This window comes from Cetorhinus maximus, chromosome 6 (genome assembly GCF_964194155.1).
Source record: "Cetorhinus maximus chromosome 6, sCetMax3.hap1.1, whole genome shotgun sequence".
In the NCBI taxonomy this organism is placed as follows: Eukaryota; Metazoa; Chordata; class Chondrichthyes; order Lamniformes; family Cetorhinidae; genus Cetorhinus; species Cetorhinus maximus.
Window position 1 is genome coordinate 98,855,504 of NC_135884.1, and position 25,021 is coordinate 98,880,524.

Consider the following 25,021-nt stretch of genomic DNA (forward strand, 5'->3'; position numbering starts at 1 on the left):
GCCGCCATTGCGCTCACTACCGCACTTAGTGCAAATCTGGGATGATTCTGCCCTTGGTTGCAGGGTGACCAAGGCTGGGTATTAAATATTCAAGGATTTTTGACAATTTGGAAAGATAGGAAGAAAGGAAAAGGAGGTGGGGTAATTTTGTTATTAAAGGATGAGATCAGCACAGTAATGAGAAATGATCTTGACTAGAAAGATCAACATGTAGAATCAGTTTGCGTGGAAGTAGAAATCAATCAGCAACTAGCCTGAAAGTAGTTGATGATCCTTTTAAATAGTACTGTGGGGGGAGAAGGGTTTATTCCTTCTGCTGAATGCACATTCAGCTGTGTTGTTTTTAAAAGATGGCATTAGCTAGAGAGTCAAGCTCCAAAATGGCACGACCAGCATCAAACAACGTGCCTATTCTGCATATTTCCAGGAGACACTCCCTGTGTGCACCAAACACCCTCGCTAAAAGGCATCTGGCATGCCTTGCACCAGGAGTTTGCGAGCGTACTGCATACACTATCACAAGGTATTCATAATACCAAAAGACCAGGCACTAAGGAGTCGAATTTTGTTGCCAAGGATCACAAGGTTTTTTTAAAAAAAGTGAATTGGCTTCTTTCCACACACCAAATAAGCTTGATTTCAGTAGTAAACTGGCAGAAGGAGCAAGATGGATAAAGTGACTTGAACACTAAATTTCATTCAGGCTTAGATAAGAGAGATAAGACTGAATCATATATATATGATAGATTCAGTAGGTGAAGGAACAGTAGAGATTTTGTGTTCTGCACAAGCATTTGAAAATTAAGCAAGTATTTTGAAACATTAGTAATTCAAAGGCTCCTTCATCAGCATTTTATAAACCCACAACCTCTACCACCTAGAAAAATCGAGGGCAGACGCATGGGAACATCACCATCCGCAAATTTCCCTCCAAGTCACACACTACCCCGACTTGGAAATATATAATTCCTTCACTGTTGCTGGGTCAAAGTCGTGGAACTCCCACCCTAACAACACTGCCGGTGTACTTACACCACATGGAATGTGGCAGTTCAAGAAGGCGGCTCACCATCACCTTCTCATTTGCAATTAGGGATGGGCAACAAATGCTGGCCTTGCCAGTGATACTCTCAGCCCATGAATGAATAAAAAAAAAATCTAGCCCAAGAAAAACTTATTTGGATTCAACGGGGGTGAAATTGGTCTATGTCAATGCAGCGTGGAATGAGCCAAAAGGGAATCGGCAACTGATATTTCACACAGCAGTTCATATTGCCAAGATTTTAAATTCCAAATCAAGTAATAGATACCGGGAGATTAGGAAACAAGTCTCCAAGTAGAAAGTTTGAACAATCATTCTGTGAACACAGTGGAAAGAATATTGACTGCAAAGTTGGTTACCAATTCACTACGATCCTGTTTTGCACTACTGCCATAGGCCACTTTACCCCTAATTTGTTCAAATCTTTCAGAATTTTTAGAATTTCTAAAATATTCCTTTTCAGTCTTCTCTTTTTCTCATACATCATTCCCTTCAGCTCTGGAATGAAACACGCTGCCCTTCTGTGTACCTCTCCCAGTAACTGAATATTCTTTTTGAATTAAGGAGGACAAAATTGCACACAGTACTCCAGATGTGGTCTCACCAGAGCCAATGCAGTTTTAAATTACCTCTGGGTTTTATATGTTATACCCTTCCCTGGATTGTATTTTTTCCTTGATGGTGGTATCTTGTTAGAAAATGTTATGTTAGGTCATTTTCTTGCATTCTCTGGCCCTCCAGCATACTTGCAACATTATGCTGATAAGCAGTTAAAAGGAAACATATCTCTTTCTTTTTCATGATTACAAGGTATTAAGGGAACAGTGAATTGCAGCAAGGGAAGGTTAAAAGAAGCCAGAAAAATGATGTAAAGCAGTACAGTCAATCAGGTGAATCCAAAATAGCATTTGATGTTCTGACCTAATCAAGTACTTAAATCTACATTTCATCTGAAAGACAGCACCTCTAGCAGTGTGGCATTCCCTCAGTACTGCAATGGAACATCTGCCTTGATGTTTGTGCTCAAGTCCCAGGGTGGGATTTGAAGCAAGAACCATCTGAATCAGGGACAAGAATGCCACCAACTGAGATGTCACGGATTTGTTTTTCCATCCACCCTTGAAAATGCATGAATTTAAAGTGCACAATTTGCCAGAATCCATCCAGCGAGGTGGAAGGACTTGTTGAAAGGTCACCAAGATTGCATGTGGTCCTTCAGTCATGCATATCTTGGGACTCAATGCAAGTATTGCAGTATTCATGCTCCTATGTTTCAATCCCTTAACCACTAGCAAAACTGTACATCAAGATTTTGCTGGGTCTATAAATCTGCTACCCTCTAGTTCTTTTGCCAATTACCTTGAATCTCTGTCCTCTGGTTACTGATCCTTCTGCCACCAGGAAGTTTCTCCTTATTTACCTAATCAATATCCTTCATGGTTTTGAACATCTCAATTAAATTTACCCTTAACCTTCTCTGCTTTAAGGAGAACAATCCCATTTCTCTCATCTCCTCACTTAACTGAGGTTTCTGATCCCCGATACCATTATAAATGTGGCTATAAAAAATTCCAATGCAAAAAGTTGACAGGACATACACAGAGAAGGATGATAGATATATAACCATTCTACTGGGTAAAGGCACTGTTCGGTTTATTATTATACCAATGCAAACCTGAAGGCCCCAGGTCCAAATCCTGATCTCTACTGTTAGCTGGTCTAAACCAGGACAGCAGCTTGTGCTGTACTGCTTTCCTCAGCATCATTAAATGTGCAGGGAAAAAAGGAATGGTGTTAACACCTGCTCAAAAGTGTGCACCGGTTATAATAGGACAGGGTCTGACTATAGTGTCAAACAGTCTGCCAACACTCACTGTGCAAGCCTGCATATGAAGAATGGCAACTCAGAAAAGGGACAGAAGGAATGCCAGTATCCATGGCACCAGGCCTCAGCATGAATTAGTACCTTCAGGAGAGAAATTAGAAAAATTGGGAAACAAAAACTATATAATAATTTACTTAGGTTTTAAAACTCTTTGAAAAGTCGAGTGAAAAATAAGTTGAAATTTTAAAATCCCAGTGTATATACTTGGAAAACCATAATGCAAACCAAAACTGCAGTAATCAAGTAATCTTGAATGTACACTTACCTTGTGCTATTCACAGTGCTCCTCCACGTGCGCTTGCCTCCTCTAACTTGTTAGCTGCACTCCTCGGGAAATGCCCTTATCTAGCCACAGATCATTGGTCAACTTACCTTCAACTACTTCTGGGACCTATGTAACGGCCATGGTCTAGATCAGAAGATCCTGCGGACCTGATGTGGCTCACAAGTCATAGTTTGCTTACTCCTGTTCCAGGTGGTAGAGGTCACGCATTTGGAAGGTGCTATTGAAGGAGCCTTAGTGAGTTGCTGCAATGCATCTCGTAGATGGTACACACTGCTCCCACTGTGTGCCAGTGATGGAGGGAGTGAATGTTCAAGGTGGTAGATGGGTGTCAATCAAACAGGCTGCTTTGGCTTGGATGGTGGCAAACTTCATGAGCGTTTCTGAAGCGGAATTCCTCCAGGCAAGCGGAGAGTATTCCATCACACTTCCAACTTATGTCTTTGAAAGTCAGGAGGTGAGTCACTCACTGCAGAATTCCCAGCTTCTAGCCTGCTCTTGTAGCCATAGTATTTATATGGCTGGTCCTGTTAAGTTTCTGATCAATTATCACCCCCAGGATGTTGATGGTGGGGGATTCAGTGACGGTAATGTTGAACATCAAAGGGAAATGGTTAGATTCTCTTTTATTACAGATGATCATTGTCCTGCGCTTGCATGCCATGAATGTTATCTGTTACTTATCAGCCTAAGCCTGAATGTTGTCTAGGTCATGCTTTCAGGTGAACCAAATGTCCTCTCCTACCTGAAGCTGAAAATTTATTAATTCCAAAATTGGACAGCGTAAATGTAAGCATTGAGAAAATCAAGGATTTTTTTTTGCAATGTGTTCAGGACTGTTCATAACTACCGGAAGGAAAGCATACTGTTATGTGCACTTAATGAATATATGATAGCACCATTTGATCTTCGATTATAGCAGTGAATATGAGATTAAAGTTCGGTTGAAAAATGTCTTACTTTTATAAAAATAACTTTGGTATGTGATAAATATTGCACAAACATGATTTTAGACAGCAAATGCATTTGGCACCTACAGGCAATTAGAATGAAATTTAATTAACAATAAACCTAATATAAGCACCTGACATGTTTAAAAAGAACTCCATTGCCAAAAATATATAGCTTCATCCCATCAAGGCTGCTTTCAATGGAAAGCTGTCCTAGTGCTGAATCTGGGTATTTCACTAACAATTCCAGGACAAGGACATATAACGGTTTATCTGTCATTTCACATACAGAGTTACAACCCCCTTCAGAATGATGTATAGAACTGACAGGGATAGAGACATCTTTGGAACTACCACCTATAATAAAAGAGAGGTGAAAATTAATTCACATAACTAATGACTGCAAGTGGCCACAAAACATACAAGGGTAGATTTTCAACTTTCCGCCCAAGCGTAAAATTGCCATTGTAAATCAGCACCCAAATTTTGTTCCTATTTTGATTTTTTAAATGCTCATTTAGCCAGTTCAAAATCTACTCCACTAACTTATTTTTAACCCTTATCTCCCAAAATTCATGGTAACCATTACATTGTAATGGTTCCTATATTACAACAGTAACTATGCTTCAAAAGTGCTTCATTAGCTATGAAGTGCCTTGGGATGTCCTGAGATTGTGAAAGGCACGATATAAATGCAAGCCTTTTTTAAATGAACATTAATAGCAGCTTAGATGCTGTACAGGATTTTATTTACAACATTAGCAGTATCCTTTGAAAGTGTTAGCTTCAAAAAAAATAACTGTGGCTAAACTCACCCATTATAAATATTGGGCAGAATTTTCTGCCTGCCAGGCGGGTGGGCGGGCCCGACCCAATCTCCAGCGGGCGGAGAGCCAATCCCCGCCGGAGAAGCGGGCTCCGCCGCCATTTTATGTGGGCCAGCCAATTAAGGCCTGCCCAGTGTGACATCCGCTGGGAAGTGCTATGCGCTTCCTGTGCAGGCGGGGGGGGGATTCCCCAAAAGCGAGAGTGCGCTCTTTCGCGCATGCGCACGAAAGAGCGCACATCTCCCTGAGGCTAAGTGCTGCCTCAGGGAGATTGCTGACAGTCTTAAAAACGTTAAAATTAGAAAAAAAAAATCCTTAACATGTCCCCCTCATGTGACAATGTCACATGAGATGGGGCATGTTCATAAATTACACTAAAACTTTATTAAACTTTTTAAATCCCTACATGAAACCTCATCCTGCCAGTGGACGAGGTTTCATCTTTTTTCTATAAGGTTAGAAGGGCAGGTCCTTTAATTGTTTCAATGTCAGTGGCCTCAATTAGCCATCGACAGGTTGGCGGGCCCACAGCTGATTTTGCTGCTAACCGACGGCAAAATGCAGCCCATTAGGTTTGAAACTATGAGCAACATATTTTGGTTAACACAAAAAAATCAATCTGAACCAGTGAACTAATGTGGTTATAGTTCTTTAAAATTAGTGCAATAGAGAATAATATAACATCATTGCTTAGTCACTGCAGCACCAACATCAGATTGCTAAAGCCTACTCTTTTCATATTGACTCACCTATGTCCATCCTATATGATTTCACAGCTTTTATGAGCTCTGGAATTTGAAGCATCTCCATCTCAGTCACAAGAACATCTATTTCTGAAAACTTTTCAGGTACAAGAAGTTTCCCCGTCTGAAGAAAATTTGCTAAAAAATTGAATTTTAAAACAAGTTTGTCATGTTAACTCAATTCTGATTCACTTGCCATCAACACTAATCAAATAACTTTTTATATAAATGCTATTATACAATTTGCATTTACATAGCACCTTTAATGTAGAAAATACCCCACAGGACTTTACAGGGAGAAAAATAAAGGTAGCAGGTGATAAGCCATGGTAGAAGAGCTAGATCAAGTTATTGTATTCCAAAAAGCCAGGTGGTGAAGGATAGGATTGGAGCTAATCTTTGCCCATGCACCTCTTAACCCAACAACCACTGTTTCAGTCTGTTCCTTTTTATAGGGACACAAGTGCATCCCCAGTTAATGTCCGCTACCTGCATACAATTAAACACAATTAATATACAATTGACACATGACTTAAAAAAAGGGGAACATTCAGACACTATTCTGCTGGTGACAGTATAGATTGTGGGCATTAAAACCCAAATTTGTATTGAACAGGACACCATGGCTTGACTCAGCCTCAATGAAAGGCAGGGGAAAGAGACAGAAACAGTAGTAAAAGAATGGAGTTTATGGTGGGGTTCAATAGGAAAAAATCTTGACAATAAAAAGTAGGTTGGGGGAAGAATGGAGAATTAGAGCTGGCTGATGTTAGCATACTGATTAATATTGACCTGGAGCCTGCATTACTGAAAAACAATACGAGGATGAGGAAAAGAGAAACAAGGTAGATCTCTGGTGGCATCTGAGTGGGTGGAAGAACAGAAAAGTTGCTGGAAGTGCACTGACTGCATTGAGACAACCAAGAGTGGAATCACACAAAATTGGCCCACAATTTTAGACAATTGACAACAGGGTAGTGTGATCTATCATACTGAACGCCACAGAAAGATTAAGAGCAAGGAAGAATAACTGATGTAGCAGTGACAGACGATGTCACTTACAATTTTGACTAGGAAGTCTCAGGTTAGCAAGGCAGAAGCCAGACTGAAAGGATTCAGACAGAGAGTTTTGAAAGAGAGGTACACGGAATTAGTGATGGCAGATTCAAATACCTTAGTAAAGGGAGGTTAGGAATGGACAGTATTTGGAGAAGAGGAATGGGCCAAAGGAAAGGATGTTCCCTATATAGCCAGTGATTAGCAATGTTGGTATGAAAAAGGGCCAGGAAAGGTAATTAGTCATCAAGATTTGGGTAAGGAGGGGGTTAAAGGAGCAACAGATGGGACATACGAGAGATTAGGTTGCAGAGAATCGATGATGTAGATAAGAGTGGAACTGGAAAGTGACAAGATATTTGAGATTAGCTGAGTGGGGAGCTGAAACAGTGGTCATAAGCAGAGCAGCAGAGAAGAAGGTAAGAGCAGAGGTGAGCTCTTTGCAATAGATTTTATGGATGAGGCTAAAAAACAGGGCATTGAGAAGCTGGTTCACCTTGAGAAAAAGAGCCGTGGATTGATTGTCCTTGGCCTCCAGGATAATCCTGGAGTAATAAGATTTCACTGAGGACAGCGAGGTTTGGTAGAATGTAATGTAAACAAAAAGAAAAAAAAATTACAGGGCAATGGGGAAAAAAAGGAAAGTGGGATTAATTGGAAAGCTCTTTCAAAGAACTGGCATGGATATGATAGGTCAAATGGCCTTCTTCTGTATGGTTCAATAATTTGCCACAGTTCTATAGGTTAGGAAAGAAAAAACTGCCAGGATACAGTTAATGATCATTTATATGGCAGTGCCTGCTGGAAGTGCATATATCTTGATATCAGAGAGAATAGTTGGACTCACCTATGATGTCCTCCTTTCAGAAAGGCTGGCAATGCTCATAGTTAAGCCTCAGGCATGATTAATGATGAATAACTAAGAGAATGCAGCTGCTGATGCTGTTGTCATAATCTAATAAGAAAGCCAACATCTTCAAAAAAGGAAGGGAACAGGGGAGAAAAAAGGGCATCGAAAAATTTGGAGAGAAAATTCAGAAATCAAGAATAAGATATCTACTTTGGTGCTAACTTATTAAGGAGTGAGGTTTCTAAATACATCATTTGTTTATCTGACATCAAAAGGAAGATGAACAGAAATTAGATAGTTTTCCCTTCCCTCAATAGCTGTTAATAAGGGTAGAACTGAATCACACAAACCAACAAGATCCTAGATAATCCTTGGTCTCAAGTGAAGTATGCCGATGTAAGATTAGCCTCAACATCCCTAAACTAAAGAATGGCAAACTCGTTTGAGGTTTATGTTGCTTTATTCAGTGACCATAGTCATATTTGTGAATGCCAGGAGAGCTATTTTTGGCTCTGATGTCCCCCATGATAAAATAGCCAAATTGACAGGGAGTTTAGGATTGCACACATTAAAAATAGACATTTCAGCAGGGTGTCAGGAGGGATCACCAATCTTTAGAATTATCCCAGGATCAGTGAACCTTTTTTAGGACAGAAAGGGTAAGGAGGGAAAATCAGATGGAAAATTGGTAAAGGAAAAAACATCATGAAAAATAGCAGGTTGATCATAGATTTTTAACAATATTAGAGAGTAATGTAATTGGTGAACATAAATACAAGCCAGGAACAAAAGAACTGATGTCAGCAATGAAGGTGCATCCTCACTTCACTACAGATGGATCATACAAGGAGAGCAATCAGGAATTTTCAAACATATGAAAATGATGGACAAGAATAGATCAGTTGATCTTTTGAGCCTGTCCTATACAGTCATGTTGGAATTAAGTATCCTGACCCCCCAAAGGGTTGCAATCTCTCAGATCCATGCCCGTCTCTCCCACAACTTCATTTGAATCCCATTCTATTCCCAACCAAAGAAACAAATAACATTCTGAGGCTGTACCCATTATGTATTGTTCTTCGTTAAAATCTCTGCAGCCTCTGACATGGCTGGCCACACCATCCTTGTCTATGTTTTTCCTGCAGCCAGCTCCATGGGTTCCACTTACTTAATTCTACTTGCCTATCCGATTGTAGTCAGAACATTTCTACCTAATGGCTTTTCTTCCCACCCCCATACATCACCTGAGGAGTTTCCCAAGGATCCATACAGAGTCCCTTTCCACATTACATGCTACCTCTTCAACAGAAATGAGGTCAGCTTCCACAGACGTGCCAACATCACCCAGCCCTACCTCTGCAACACCTCTCTCAATCCCTCATTGTCTCTGTGCAGTCAGACTTCTTGCCCAATATCCAATCTTGAATAACCTGCATTTTCCTCCAGGTCAACATTAGGAAAACTGAAGACATTGTCTTTGGTCCCTACCACAAACTTTAAACCCTCAGAACCAATTACTTTCCCCTCCCTGGCCACTGTCTCGGGTTGAACTAGGCTCCACAATATCAAGATCTTGTCTGACCCTGAATCAAGCTTCCACTTCCATATTATCTCCTTCACACTGCCCATCTGCTGCTGAAATCCTTATTGATGCTCAACATGCAAATCAACATGCCTCTCAAGATAGGTAAGAAATTAGCAGATCTTCCCCACAGAATAATTTTCTTTTTTATTCTTTGATGAGATGTGGGCATCACTGGCAAGGGCAGCATTTGTGCCCATCCCTAATTGTCCTTGAAATGAGTGGCTTGCTAGGCCATTTCAGAGAACAGTTAAGAGTCAACCACATTGCTGTGGATCTGTGGTGATGCAGGCCAGACTGGGTAAGGATGGCAGATTTCCTTCCCTAAAGGGTATTAGCAAACCAGAGGGGTTTTTAACAACAATCAATGATAGTTTTGGTCACCATTACTGAGACTAGCTTTCAATTCTAGATTTTATTAATTAAATGTAAATTCTACTAGTTACCCTGGTGAGATTTAAACCCATATTCCCATAGCATTAGTCTGAAGTATTAGTCTAGAGACATTACCACTACGCCACCATCTCCCCCTAAATGGTTAGATATCCCCTGTTAAACTCAATCAACACAGAATTTCAGTAACAGCAAATATTAGGTAAAAGAGAAAATATTTACAAGTTTTTTTTGCTTATAATATGGCATCAGTATATCACAGATTAAACTACCTATATATCGGAAATTACTCCATCCAATTTCTATGAGCACAACTCCTTCACACAGCCACAGCAGATTATCATCATTGATTAAAGTAGGGTATTTCTTCACTAGGTCTAAAGGAAGAAAATACCAGTGCACCTCTTCTTCAGTATCCAGCAGTGGCGTGTCTATCAATCCTAATGGAGCTTTATCAGGTAAACCTGAAACAAAGCAAAAAAATGATCTTAATTCACCTGAAACAAAAATGTATTTCCTGATGGTACTTACCACATTTCAAAATATTTATGAACTTTATCAAACAGCTTCCCTAGGAGTTAAATGGTTGAATGCGCCACAGGGATGTGGTATGGAGCAAAAAGGCTATCGTGGATCCCTTGTTGTGTTGAATTTGTTGATTTAAGCTATTGATTTGCTTACTCCTTGTAAAGCCAGCAAGATAATTCTAAGCAAACTGATTTGCTGAATGAAGGCTCTGCCAGCAAAACAGTAAGTTGATAGCATAACAACGGATTAGCATGGATAAAGGATTGGTCAATCGACAGGGAGCTGAGGGTAGGCATAAATGGAGCATTTTCAAGTTAGAAGGCTGTGATTAGTGGAGTGCCACAACAATCAGTGCTGGGCCTCAGTGGGCCATAACCTCCAAACTCCAGGACGACGCAACTGGGGGGGTACCTAAAGATGCGCTGGGGAAACCCCCCGGAGGTTCCTAGGTAAGGCTTGCACGCCAAGGTCTGTTCCAACCACCTCCCACCACCCCCGAGGCCTGACCCAACCCGATGCTCCGCCCTGGCCCAACACCTGACCCCACGTCAATACTGATCCAAATGCGCCCCCACCCCAACCCAGAGGATTGGCCCACCCCAAGGCCCGACCCGATCTCCCCCCACAGACACAGAGGCCCGACCTGACCCTACCTCCCTCCCCCAACCCCCAAGGCCCGATCTGACACGAGATCCCTCCCTCAGCCCCGAAGTCCAACCCAACCAGCATCCCCGGATCCCGAGGCCCGAACTGACCACCCTCATCCTATCCCGAGGCCTGATCTCCCCTGACCCCGAGACCTGACCGACCTCCCCTAGGTTCACTAGATTGGTCCCTGGGATGAGAGGGTTGAGTAAATTGGGTTGATATTCTCTGGCATTTGGAAGAATGAGAGGCAATCTCATTCAAACATTCAATATTCTGAAAGGGCATGACAGGGTAGACAAAGGGGTTGTTTCTCCTGGCTGGGGAACCTAGAATCAGTGTCAGGATATGTGTACATCATTTAGGACTGAGACGAGGAGGAAATTCTTCACTCAAATGATTGTGAACCTTTGCAATTCTTCACCATAGAGGGTTGTTGATGCTCCATTCTTGAATATATTTAATGCCCAAATAAACAGATTTTTTGTCTCAGTGAATCAAGGAGTGTGGGGAGTGGGCAGCAAAGTGGAATTAAAGCCAAAGATCAGCCATGATCGTAATGAGTGGCAGAGCAGGCTCGGCAGGCTGTACGGACTACTCCAGCTACTATTTCTTATGTTCTTACAACAAAAGTGACTGCATTTCAAAGTAATTTACCTGAAGCATTTTAAGTCAAGCTAATTGTCCTAAGATATTGTATGAATACAAGATCTTTCTTTACTATCACCAGAAATAAACTACCTATTTTGTTGTTTAAAAGACTGCTGTGATTGATGACAATAAAAATGTCCACAAATAAGTATCTTTATGAAGGCTTTAACTACCTGTGAATGCTGGACTTTTAATTTGGAACTCTGAAGGTTTACTGTTACATCTTGTTCTCCAATAATTCCTGCTTGCTCTTTTAGTGACTGGTACATCTTCAGGTCGTATACGCAAATGATGCTTACTTTCTTTCATGTTATCCAAAGCCTATTAAAATAAAGTATGAATCAGTACATCTTATAAAAGTTGTTCATCACAAAACACATTCCTGCATAATTTCATAAAATAGTTTTACCAATAATCTCTTGTAATTTAACAGTACCTTTTTCCCCTCCTCACATCTTTCATCCACACCATCGTAGCTTTCCAGAACTGAAGTCAAGCAAATGTTCTGCTATCAAATCTGTCACTGCTGCTCACTAATCAGTAAAAACTATGCAAGTAGCTCAAAGCAATTCAGTTAACAACCTCTTCAGTAAAAACCCTAAAATCCAGACAAGGTTGGAAACTTGATGAGTGGGAAATCACAGATGGAAAGCCATGCCCTACTATTGCATTGTGCTTCAATACCATTATACAGCCTAATGTTTGTGGTTTTCTTTGTAAAATACTGTGCTTAATGGAGATGAAACATTCAGGGTAACTTTGTGTACATGCTGGTGGCAGGGAGCCATAGCCCCTGTAACATATATCGTTGACATCAATAAATGGAAAACTGCAAACTTGTGTCCTCAATTTTCCAATGCATGCTACCAGTGTGTGAGATCCCCTGTCACCAGCACATACTTGAAAAATGATTCCCATTGGGTGCAATGAGAAAACGGAGGTACCATAGTCTAATAACTTGATTGTGCTTTTGATCAGTTAACAGAGGACGGTGAGGGTAATTCACTTGATGAGGTGTACACGGACTTCCAAAAGACGTTCGATTAAAGTGCCTGATAATCAACTTGGCAAAGCTGAAGCTCATGGAATAAAAGTGTGGCAGCATGGATACAAAGTTGGCTGCGTGACAGGAAACAAAAGAGTAGTGATGAACAGTTGGTTTTCAGACTGGGGGAAATATACACTAGGCTTCCCCAGGGGTCTGTACTAGGACCACTGCTATTCTTGATCTATATTAATGAATTAGACCTGGATGCACAGGGCACAATTTCAAAATTTCCATATGACAAAACTTGAAAGTACTGTGAGCGAGATAGTGATAAGACTTCAAGTGGACACAGAGGGGCTAGTAGAATGGGCAGACACATAGCAGATGGAATTTAATGCAGAGAATTGTGAAGTGATATATATTGGTAAGAAGAACAAGGAAAAGGGAATATAAAACAAGTGTGCAATTCAAAAGGAGCTGCAGGAACAAAGAGACTGGAGGTGGAGGTGGAGGCGGTGGTAGCGGGGCCGCAGGTGGGGGGGCTGGTATATGTGCACAAAGCAGTCTATGTCCAAATGCAGCAAGACCTGGACACTATCCAGGCTCGGGCTGACGAGTGGCTAGTAACATTCACACCACACAAGTGGCAGGCAATGACCATCTCCAACAAAAGAGAATTTAACCAACACCCCTTGACATTCAATGGCATTATCATTGCTGAATCCTCCACTATCAACATCTCAGGGATACCGTTGACCAGAACTGAACTGGACTAGCCATATAAATACTGTGACTACAAGAGTAGGTCAGAGGCTTGGAATCCTGCGAGTAACTCACCACCTGACTCCCCAAAGCCTGTCCACCACTACAAGGCACAGGCCAGGGGTGTGACGGAAAACTCTCCACATGCTTTGCTGAGTGCAGCTCCAGCAACACTCAAGAAGCTTGACAGCATCCAGGACAAAGCAGCCTGCTTGATCGGCATCCAATCCACAAACATTCACTCCCTCCACCACCAGCGCACAGTGGCAGCAGAGTGTACCATCTACAAAATGCACTGCAGGAACTCACCAAGGCTCCTCAGACAGCACCTTCCAAACTCACGACTGCTGCCACCTAGAAGGACAAGGGCAGCAGACACATGGGAACACCACCACCTGCAATTTGCCCTCCAAGCCACTCACCACTCTGACTTGGAAATATATCGCCGTTCCTTCTGTGTCGCTGGGTCAAAATCCTGGAACTTCCTCCCTAACAGCACTGTGGGTGTACCTACACCACATGGACTGCAGCAGTTCAAGAAGACAGCTCAACGCCACCTTCTCAAGGGCAATTAGGGATGCCAATAAATGCTGTCCTAGCCAGCGATGCCCACATCCCATGAAAGAATAAAAAGGAACCATTAAAGGCCATAAGACACAGGAGCAGAAGCAAGCCATTCTGCCCACCGAGTCTACTCCGCCATTCAATGAGATCATGGCTGATCTGATAATTCTCAATTCCATTTTCCTGCCTTTTCCCCATAACCCTTGATCCACTTACTGATTAAAAATCTATCTCAGCCTTGAGTATGCTTAATGACCCAACCTCTACAGTGCTCTGAGGTAAAGAATTCCACAGATTCACTAACCTCAGAGAAGAAATTCCTCCTTATCTCTGATTTAAATGGTTGACCTCTTACTCTGAGATTATGCCCTCTGGTCATAGACTCTCCCACAAGGGGAAACATCCTCTCGGCATCTACCCTGTCAAGCCCCCTGAGACTCTTATATGTTTCAATAAGGTCGCCCCTCATTCTCCTAAGTTCCAATGCATACAGGCCCAACCTACTCAACCTCTCCTCAAAAGAAAATCCCTCCATAGCTGGGATCAACCTAGTGAACCTTCTCTGGACTGCCAAAGGTTGCAGTGCAGGTTGAGAAAGTGGTTAAAAAGGCGAACAAGATCCTGTGAAGAATTTTTCCCCCCATTGGTGGGGGGTGTGTGTGTGTGTGTGTGTGTGTGTATATGTGTGGAGCGGGGGGGGGGGGAGAGAGTGCAGGAGCGGGTGCGTGTAAGCGCGCCTCTGATTGGTGCCCCTGATTGGTAGCATGCCACCATTTTACATGGGCAGGCCAATTAAGGCCCACCCAGTGTGATGTCCACCAGGAAGCGCTATGCGCTCCCTGTGCAGGCAGGGGGGGAGGATTCTCTAAGACAGGAGTGCGCTCTTTCGCGTATGCGCGCAAAAGAGCGCACTCATCTCCCTGAGGCTAAGTGCTGCCTCAGGGAGATCGGCACCAAATTCAAAAATGGTCAATGCACAAACATAAAATTTCCCTGACATGTCCCCTCATGTGGCACTGTCACATGAGTTAGGACATGTCCATCACTTTTATTCAAACTTTTATTAAATTTTTAAAAACCTTGATGAAACGTCATCCTACCCGTGGATGAGGTTTCATGTTTTTTCTGAAGCCCGCCAGGGCTCCCGGCCTGCCTGCCAACATTAAGGTTGGACGGGCAGGTCCATTAACTACTTGAATTATTTTTTAAATGGCCTCAATTGGCCGTTGACAGGTCGGCGGGCGCACAGCTGATTCGGCTGCACCCCCGCCAACCTGAAAATGGAAATGACGTGGGGTGACATCAGGAGTTCTGCCTGACGTCATTCCGCCTCATTTTACGCGTCGGCTAGTGGGCCCCACCACCCGCTTGCCGACCTCAATATCCTGGCCCCTGCGTTTTAAAACAAATAGTACAGACATTGTACTAATCAGAGACATGCATTTTTCCACTAAAGAAAATAGAGGGAAGACATAAGTCTTCAAATAATAAATGATAGATGAGGGATTTCCCCTTGGACAACAAATGTAAATTGTAATTTACAGCAAGCCTATTCTACTTTAAATCTCATTAATCTGAGTCAGCATTTGAGAGTATAACACTTTAATACCTCTCATCATATCATTTAGAAGCAGCTCATCTCTCTTCAGGAGGTAACCAATCTTACTTCTGAAAATTACTTAACCGGAGGAGCTAGTGAATTGAACAAAATGTCTCAGCACTAAATAGCATTTGACTTACCACTGACTTACAAAGTTTGTATAATTGTTTAACTCAAACATTTATCAATAAAAATCAATTGATACTATTTGTTGAAATTTACTGCTGGGTGTTGCAGTAGCACTCAAAAGCATTGGGTAAGGAAATTATGTAGCAGTAAACTTAATAAATTCTTATTTTTTTTAAATTGTACTGAAAAATTTAAACTTATGGAAAAACAAGTTTTCTTTAAAAAACTGAGCACTGTTAAAGTGGATCTTAGTTTTCAGTAGTAGAAATGCACTGTTGCATAGCAGACCAGAAATCTCGTTTTGATCTCTTTCATATATGACCAGTAATATTAATTAGACAGTATTCCTGTGTTTACAAACAATATTTTCTAACAAAATAAGTTTGCTAATCTAGCCAACAGTAAAGTTACATCTAGATAGCTGAATAAAGACTTAAGTTTTCATGGCAGATGCTTCAATTTTGAATTCACTTTCTTCTATACATAAATGTCAAAGAGCACACATTTATAAACCGTATGTTGAGAAAACACCTTAGACAATAAATACATGAAAAATATTTTTTGTTGGAAAACAGCAAAAATCATAAAAGTAGTTGCTGCAGATTTCATCCTGCTGTAATGATACATTAATTCCACATTTACAGTATTCCAGATGTATGACATATCCTACCTTAAGGCAAAATAGAATATCCAGATCTTTTGCACTATTTAAAGTATAGTATTTGCTGGTTCTAGCTGAGTGATATACATGCCGGGATTCGCCATTCAGTGTAACATTGTTTATTCACAATGTATTTAAGTTATGAACAGATGGGGAGAGAACAAAAGTATGGAAAAGCAGACCTGTGAGCCTTTATAATCTACTTCCTTGTTCAAGTCGATTTTATGTCAACCATACAATGCTGCTTTTTATCTTAATCCTCCGGTCTTGTCATAAACATATTTAACACTAATCTATAAAAATCATGTGGTGTACCATTTGTCATAGGAATCTGGAAGAGCCAATGAACTCAAAGACTACAGCACAAAAACAACAGGTATCTCTGCTGCAAAACAAAAATAACACATTTTTAAAAAAGGGAATGAGTTGGTGCCTACAAACAAGCACAATTTCCAAACACAGGATCAATGTCAAAACAATCTTAGCCATTTTAATTAAAAGTGTGCAGTATCCATTATAAATAATATATAAAATGAAATGATTTCAACACTGCAATCTAACCTCTGAAAACAATAAGATTTTGAACGTTTTCAGATCCAATTTAAAGTGTATTCTGAATTATCAGATTACTCCTCAACAATTTCCTAACTCACAGCTATGCTAAACCAGCAGAAATCTGCCTGGAATTTACTTGCTCAAACTTTCCATTTTAATGACCAGTACTTTTAGCAATTATTGAGACTTAAAATTCAGGGTTGAATACGTTTCAATATAAGTCCCACAATTAATAGTCCAATTAACCTTTTTAAATTCATTTTGCATTTCCTCTAAGAATGCTTGTTCAAAGTCCAAGTTTTGGGTCACATTTGCAGACTTAAATTCTAATGATCACTGCATTTTAGATGCTCTCCATGTTGGTGAGCATGTTAGATGCTTGTTAGACAGTATATGGTACATTTAAGTACTTGTCTCTACTTTCAGTGTTTTCTTTTGATCATCTCTTATGCAAAGCACTGGACAAAGTATTGAAAAGTCATTCACCAGGGGGAAGCAACCACATTATAATTAGATGCCAAATTAGATCACATCCTTGTAATCATGCCCTGCTCTACATATTATCCATGGCCAATACCTGTTGCAAAGATGTCAGACACATTGCTGTTGCTTGTTCATACAACAAACTAATTTCTGAGAGGCAGGAAAAAGACAGCTTTGATGTGTGCAAATAATAGTGAACATGTCGGAAAGTATATCCATCGCGGTCAATAAAAAGTCTGGCATCTTCAGAATGAACAAGGCTGGAAGCTTCTTGCCATAGCACTGAGTCGCGGAACTGTAAAAGTTTTGACTTTGGAACTGAAAAGAACCAGCCTCCTACATTGAAACAAAAAGGATCCTCTTCTTGGTAGTCTTCTGATGCCATTATATTTCATCCCTTTTACGGAACAGCTTAAATTTAAAAAAATATTGTTATTCTTCTGAGGTGCAGTACAATTGACTCTTAAGTACACACAATTTATAATTTATTTTATTTGGAATAGCTTGCACCAAATAAATTCTTCATTATACAGACAGAACAATAATAGATTACTCACTGTTGATCAAAGAAGTTTTCCTCCTCTCAATGAAGTAAAATGTTCACATACAAACAAGCTAGTTCCCACATGCTTGCAGAGACAGACCTCCATCCTTTAAAACCTCCATCACATTTGGTGACTCTCTCCCCCGTTTGAGAGATATCAACACTTAATAAGCAGTACAGCAGATATTCGGTGAGCAAACCTTTGGCTTAGTACTCCCGCTGAGTCAGAAGGTGCAGGGTTTAAACCCCAGTCCAGTCAGTCCTGATGAGTGCAGACAGCTCTGGTTCTGAATTGCGTGTGGGCATCCAGCAGGATGCCCCTGCATGATAGATATGGTTGGTTCCCCATTGTTATATGGGTTGTGGAACTCAATAAATCCGTCTGCAACCACCTTACGAGTTTGTAAAAAGATGGTATTGCCCATGGAAAGAGCAATCATATCACAGCCTGTCAGGCTGCTAAACAGCCTGTGAATCCCTCCACTGTTTCACACTGCTCTCCAAGGGGGGAGTGTGAAGATACAGCATTTGTTCATTTTTATTTTATTATTTCATTAAAGAGTTGAGGAATGTGTGTGCTGGGGAAAAAAAGAACTCTTCCTATTTCAGAGCTCCATTTTGAGCATTAAGCATTTCCAGCAAGATGCAAAATAAAACTCCCTCTGCTCTACCCCCAAAAAAGTTTCCTCCCAATCTTAGATGAGCACACTCCAAAAGAGTACCGATATGCCATATATGTCACTTAGCATGTCAGCCACCTCTTTGAATGAGGTTACCAATTAGTTCTAAATTAAGGACAATTTTGTGCTGTAGGACATGCATACTGGATACATAGGATCCCAGAGATTTTCATTCCATCAATCCAGACTGACATTAGACTAAGGCTCAGAGGTGAAAGACTATTGCACCATCCAGGTCTTCATTTGTATTTAATTTTTAAGTAACATTTCCATCCACATCAACTCAGGTGCTAAAGAAGCTTTCTGTGGAGACTACTTTATTGAGCAAATTAAGTCCTTCACCTTTAAGAAATAATCTGTTATTTGTTTCCATTAATCAATGTACAAAGTACACCAGCATAGGTAGAGACGAATCTCCAATTGTAAGACCAATGATGTTTGAGACATGTAACATAAACACCCAGAGCTGGCAACTTGCAAAAAGTCATTTTTTTAATAAAGATGGGTAAAGCACATTTTTTATTTGGGTAACTATCAACACCCCAGCTGTTCTGCATCCATGATGACACTGCTATGACAATTGATACCTCTGAGTAGGGTTAGAATTGAAGTTTAGGGTTAGAATTAGCAGTTAGAGGGTTTAGGGTTTCAGAGATAATGTGGATTGTTAACACAGTACATTGTGTGTGATCTAAGGTGACGCCTGTACACTTATCTCTGTGCTTACTACATACACTGTTACTGACTTTTTTGCCAAGCTAAACAAATGTGTACATTTTCTTAGAGAAAAGGTATAGCAAAATGCAACTTGCCTTCCAAAGAAAGCATCTTCTATAAGCTGTTGAGACAGAAAACCTGAATCTAACTAGTTCACTGCAAATCATCTATAATACCTTAGTGTACCACTTTGCAATGTCTATGAAATACTTTCTGATATATTCTTTTATCAAACTTTCCAGCAGCAATGAAAATTATTAGAAGTAACTTTCTACTCCAAAACAGCATCCATGCTGGTGTAACTTTGTGAGGTGGAGTGGGGTAAGTTGCACGGAGCTTGTTCTACTGCACTTGTTGCACCGCTCATTTTGTTTAGTCCTTTAATGCCTGAGGAACAGACACCTGTCTGATCTGGATGGGGTGCTGCCTGGATTTCGGCGGGCTATGCCCCTGCCTGGGAGTTGGCTGTCACCTGCAAAAATGCAGCAACTCATGCTGTCCACCATCACGTACAAAATAACATCGATAAAATATTTGTAATTTTGACAAACAGAGTGCAGCTGAGGAAACTGAGTGCAGACTTGGAGTTTGGTGAGAGGGGCAGTTCGGTGAAGGGGGGGGAAGGAGGTGTTCATTTCCTTTTTCTATCTTTCTCACCCTGTAGGAATTGGTTCTTGCTCTACTACAGGGAAATGAGCTACCTGTTTGGTGAGTATCTAGTGAGTGGCTAAGGTCTATTCTATTCCTAAGGTTCAAAATAGTGTACAAATTGGTGGTAAAGTTAATAAAATATATAAAATTCAACATAAATAAATGAATAATATAATTAGGTAATTATTCAAAAACATTAAGGATGTGTCAAGGCTGCAGCATGTGGGGGCTCCTGGAAAACATTATGATCCAGGGCAAACACATCTGTAGTAAGTGTTTGCAGTCGAAGAGCTCCGGCTCAGAGTCATTAAGCTGGAGGCTGAACTGCAGACTCTTTGACACATCAGAGAGGGGGAAAGTTACCTGTATGCTTTTTAACCAGGAGGCAGTCACACCACTTAGGATAGGGTCTTCTGATTTGGTCAAGGACAGGAGGTTGTGACTGCAGGTGAGGCAGTTAAGAGGACCCAGAGGGCGGGAGTTCAGGGGTGTGAGCGTCTGCAATTATCCAACAGGTTTGTGGTTCTCTCAGCTTGTTTGGATGAAAACGGAGCTGCAGGCTGGATGAGCAAACTGATCATGGCACCATGGTGCAGGAAGCCATTCAAGTTGGGGGAGCAAAAAGCAATCTAGTTTTTAAAAATTCATTCAGGGGATATGGGCTTTGCTGGCTGGCCCAGCATTTATTGCCCATCCCCAGTTGCCCTTGAGAAGGCAGTGGTGAGCTGCCTTCTTGAACCCCTGTAGTCCACATGGAGTAAGTACACCCATAGTGCTGTTAGGGAGGGAGCTCCAGGACTTTGACCCAGTGAGTGAGGAGTGGCGATATATTTCCAAGCTAGGATGGTGAGTGACTTGGAGGGGAACTTCCAGGTGATGGTGTTCCCATCTATCTGCTGCCATTGTCCTTCTAGATGGTAGCGGTCGTGGGTTTGGAAGGTGCTGTCAAAGGAGGCTTGGTGAATTCATGTAGTGCATCTTGTAGATGGCACACACTGCTGCTATTGTGCGTCAGTGGTGGAGGGAGTGAATATTTGTGAATGTGGTGCCAATTAAGCGGGCTGCTTTGCCCTGGACCGTGTCAAGCTTTTTGAGTGTTGTGGGAGTTACACTCATCCAGGCAAGTGGGGAGTATTCCATCACACTCCTGGCTTATGCCTTGTATTAGGTGGACAGGCTTTGGGAGTCAGGAGGTGAGTTACTCGTCACTGGATTCCTAGTCTCTGACCTGCTCTTGTAGCCACAATATTTATATGGCTATTCCAGTTCAGTTTCTGGTCAATGGTAACCCCCTCAGAATGTTGATAATGAGGGAGTCAGTGATGGTAATGCCACTGAATATCAAGGGGCGATGGTTAGATTCTCTCATGTTGGAGATGGTCATTGCCTGGCACTTGTGTGGCGCAAATGTTACTTGCCACTTGTCAGCCCAAGCCTGGATATTGTCCTGGTCTTTCTGCAGTTAGACATGGACTGCTCCAGTATCAGAGGAGTAGTGAATGGTGCTGAAACTTGTGCAACCACCAGCGAACATCCCTACTTCTGACCTTATGATGGAAGGAAGATCTTTGATGAAGCAGCTGAAGATGGTTAGGCCTAGGATGCTACCTTGTGGAACTTCTGCAGTGAAGTCCTGGAGCTGAGATGACTGCCCTCCAACAACTACAACTATCTTCCTTTGTGCTAAGTATGACTTCAACCAGTGGAGAGTTTTCCCCCTCATTCACATTGGCTCCAGTTCTGCTAGGGCTCCTTTTGTAGAGCCCTAGTGGTAGCAGGAAACAGTATAGCAAGGGGGAGTGACACTGTTCTCTGCAGCAAAGAGCGAGGGTCCAGACAGCTGTGTTGCCTGCCTTGTGCCAGGGTTCGGGACATCTGTTCAGGGCGGGAGAGTAACTTGTAGTGGGAGGGGGAGGATCCGTTGTCATAGTCCAACAATATAGATAACAACAATATAGGTAGAACTACTAGAGAGTATGAGGAGCTCGGTACTAAATTGAAAAGCAGAACCTCAAAGGTTAAAAACTCTGGGTTATTACCTGAGCCGCATGCAAATTGGTATAGGGTACATAAAATTAGAGAGATGAACACGTGGCTCAAAGTGTGGGAGAAGTGGGTTCTGGTTTGTGGGGCACTGGCACCAGTACTAGGAAAAGTGGGGACTGTAGCTTTGGGACCATCTATACCTGAACCGTGCTGGGACCAGTGTTCTTGCGAACCACATAACTAGGGAAGTGGAGAGGGTTTTAAACTAAATAGTGGGGGCAAGGGATCAATTGTGGAAATATGTGGTATATCAAAGAGCAGAGACAGGGAAGACAGGAGAATAGTAATATGGGAAATGAGGGTCAGAGAAGGACAGGACAAAAAAACCTAAGAATGCACCAAGGATCAAGGCCCACAAAGATAACAAAAAGACAAAACTAAAGACTTTGTATCTGAACGTGCGTAGCATTCATAACAAAGTAAACAAATTGATAGCAGGCATTGAGGTAAATAAATATGCTCTCATAGCCATTACTGAGACGTGGTTGCAGGATAACAAGGATTGGGTCCTGAATACTGAGGGGTATATGGCCTTCAAGAAGAATAGGAATCTACATAAAGGTGGAGGGGTAGCACTGTTAATCAAGGATGGCATTTGTGCAATAGTAAAAGATGACCTTGGTTCAAGAGATCAGTATGTAGAATCAGTTTGGGTGGAGATGAGGAATAGCAGGGGGAGAATGTCACAAGTGGGAATGGTCTACAGGCCCCCTAACAGTAACCACAATGTTGGAGAAAGTATACAAGAAGAAATATTGGGTGTTTTTGATAAAGGGACGACAATATTCATGGTTGACTTTAATCTACATACCAACTGGAAAAATAAGATTGGCATTAGTAGCCTGGATGAGGAGTTCATAGAATGCATAGTTACTTAGAGCAGCATGCTCTGGAACCAACCAGAGAACAGGTTATATTAGTCTTGGTTTTGTATAAGGTGACAGGATTAATTAATGACCTCAAGATAAAGGCATCCTTAGGTAGCAGTGGCCACAACATGATTGAAGTTTACATCCAGTGTGAAAGGGAGAAGAGTGGGTCTCAGACTAGTATTTTAAAAACTTAAATAAGGGCAACTATGTGGGCATGAAAGCTGAGCTAGCAGAAGTTAACTGGGACACTAGGGGATAGATCAATAGAAAAGCAGTGGCAGACATTTAAGGGGATTTTTCAGAATACTCAGAATAAGTATATTCCTGCTATAAAGAAAAATTCTAAGGGGAGGACCCACCATCCGTGGTTAACTAACTAAGTTAAGGAAAGCACTGCACAAAGATGAGTGGCAGGTCAGATGATTGGTCAGGGTATAAAGAATGGCAGAGATTGACTAAAGGATTAATCAGGAGAAAGAAATTAGAGAATGAGGGGAAGCTAGCTAGAAATGTAAAAGTGAATAGAAAGAGTTCTACAAGTATTTAAACAGGAAAAGAGTAGGTAAAATGAATGTTAGTCCTCTAGAGGGTGAGAATGGGGAGTTAATAGTAGCTAATAAGGGAATGGCAGATGAAATGAACAAATATTTTGCCTCAGTCTTCACTATAGAGGATATGAAAAACATTCCAGTAATAGCTATGGATCAGTGGGTGGAGGGGAGAGAGGAACTTGGAAAAATTACAATCATTAGGGAAGCGGTACTGAGCAAACTGATAGAGCTGTGGGCTGACAAACCTCTGGGTCCAGATGGACACCATCCCAGGGTCTCAAAGGAGGTGGCTAATGAGGTAGTAGATGCATTGGTGTTAATTTTCCAAAATTCACAAGATCCTTGAAAGGTACATTCGGACTGGAAAGTAGCAAATATAACCCCTCTATTCAAGGGAAGGAGGCAGAAAACAGGCAACTATGGCAAGTTAGATTGATGTCTGTCGTGGGGAAGGTGTTAGAGTTGATCTTTAAAGAGGTTATAGCTGGGCACTTAGAAAAGCTCAAGGTAATCGGGGAGAGCCAGCATGGTTTGCAAAAGGGAAATCATATTTAACCAATTTATTACAGTTCTTTGAAGGCATAACATGTGCTGTGGATAAAGGGGAGTCTGTAGACGTGCTGCACTTAACAAGTGCCTTTGGGAAATCCAAGTACCACATCATAGTTATTGTGGAAAATAAAAGCTCATGATGCAGGGGGTAACATATTAGTCTGGATATGGGATTGGCTGTCTGGCAGAAAACAAAGAGAATGCATATATGGGTCTTTCTCTGATTGGCAGGAAGTGACTAGTGGGGTCCCACAGGGGTCTGTGATGGGGCCTCAACTTTTTTACAGTTTCCATTAATGACTTAGATGAGCGGAGCGAAGGCATGGTAGCTAAATTTGCAGATGAGACAAAGACAGGTAGGAAAGTATGTTGTGGAGAAGACATAAGGGGGTTGCGGACAGATATAGTTAAGCTGAGTGAGTGGGCAAAAATACAGCAGATGGAGTATAATGTGGAAAAATGTTAAGCTGTTCACTTTGGCAGGAAGAATAAAAAAGCAGAGAATTTCTTCAATGGAGAACAACTGCAGAATTCAGAGGTACAGAGGGACCTAGGTGTTCTCATGCATGAGGCATAAAAAGTTAACATGCAAGTAATTAAGAAGGCTAATGGAATGATATCCTTTACTACGAGAGGTATTGAACATAAAAGTAAGGATGTTCTGCTTCACTTATACGGGGCATTGGTGAGACCGCACCTCCAAAACTGTGTGCAGTTTTGGTCTCCTTATTTAAGGAGGGGTATAAATGCATTGGAGGCGGTTCAGAGGAGGTTTACTAGATTGATACCTGGAATGAGTGGGTTGTCTTATGAGGAAAGGTTGGACAGACTGGGCTTGTTTCCACTGGAGTTTAGAAGAGTGAGGTGTGACTTGATTGAAGTATATAAGATCCGGAACGGCCTTGACAAGGTGGACGTGGAAAGGATGTTTCCTCTTGTGGGTGAGTCCAAAACTAGTGGGCACAGTTTTAAAATCAGCCCTTTTAGGACAGAGATGAGGAGAATTTTTTTCTCTGAAGGTTGTGCAACTTTGGAACTCTCTGCCTCCGAAGGCGGTGGAGGCGGGATCATTGAATATTTTTAAGGCAGAGGTAGATATTCTTGTTAGGCAAGGGAATCAAAGGTTGTCCGGGGTAGATGGGAACGTGGAATGCAAAACACAAACAAATCAGCCATCCTATTGAATGGCGGAGCTGGTTCAAGGGGCCGAATGGCAGACTCCTGCTCCTAT

The 25,021-nt window shown here is 41.6% G+C and overlaps 1 protein-coding gene across 1 annotated transcript in view; it reads right to left on the minus strand.

Annotated features, from left to right (window-relative positions):
• Positions 1-25,021, minus strand: part of LOC144682300 (BTB/POZ domain-containing protein KCTD19-like) — a 93,592-nt gene that overhangs the window by 68,330 nt on the left and 241 nt on the right. Inside the window, exons 2-6 of the mRNA XM_078544775.1 lie at positions 17,272-17,588; positions 11,609-11,756; positions 9,884-10,075; positions 5,737-5,868; positions 4,295-4,517 (exon numbers count right to left, since the gene is read on the minus strand). Of these exons, the coding sequence (XP_078400901.1) occupies positions 4,295-4,517; positions 5,737-5,868; positions 9,884-10,075; positions 11,609-11,756; positions 17,272-17,562 (986 nt within the window). The 5' untranslated portion in view covers positions 17,563-17,588. The remainder of the gene's footprint in view (positions 1-4,294; positions 4,518-5,736; positions 5,869-9,883; positions 10,076-11,608; positions 11,757-17,271; positions 17,589-25,021) is intronic.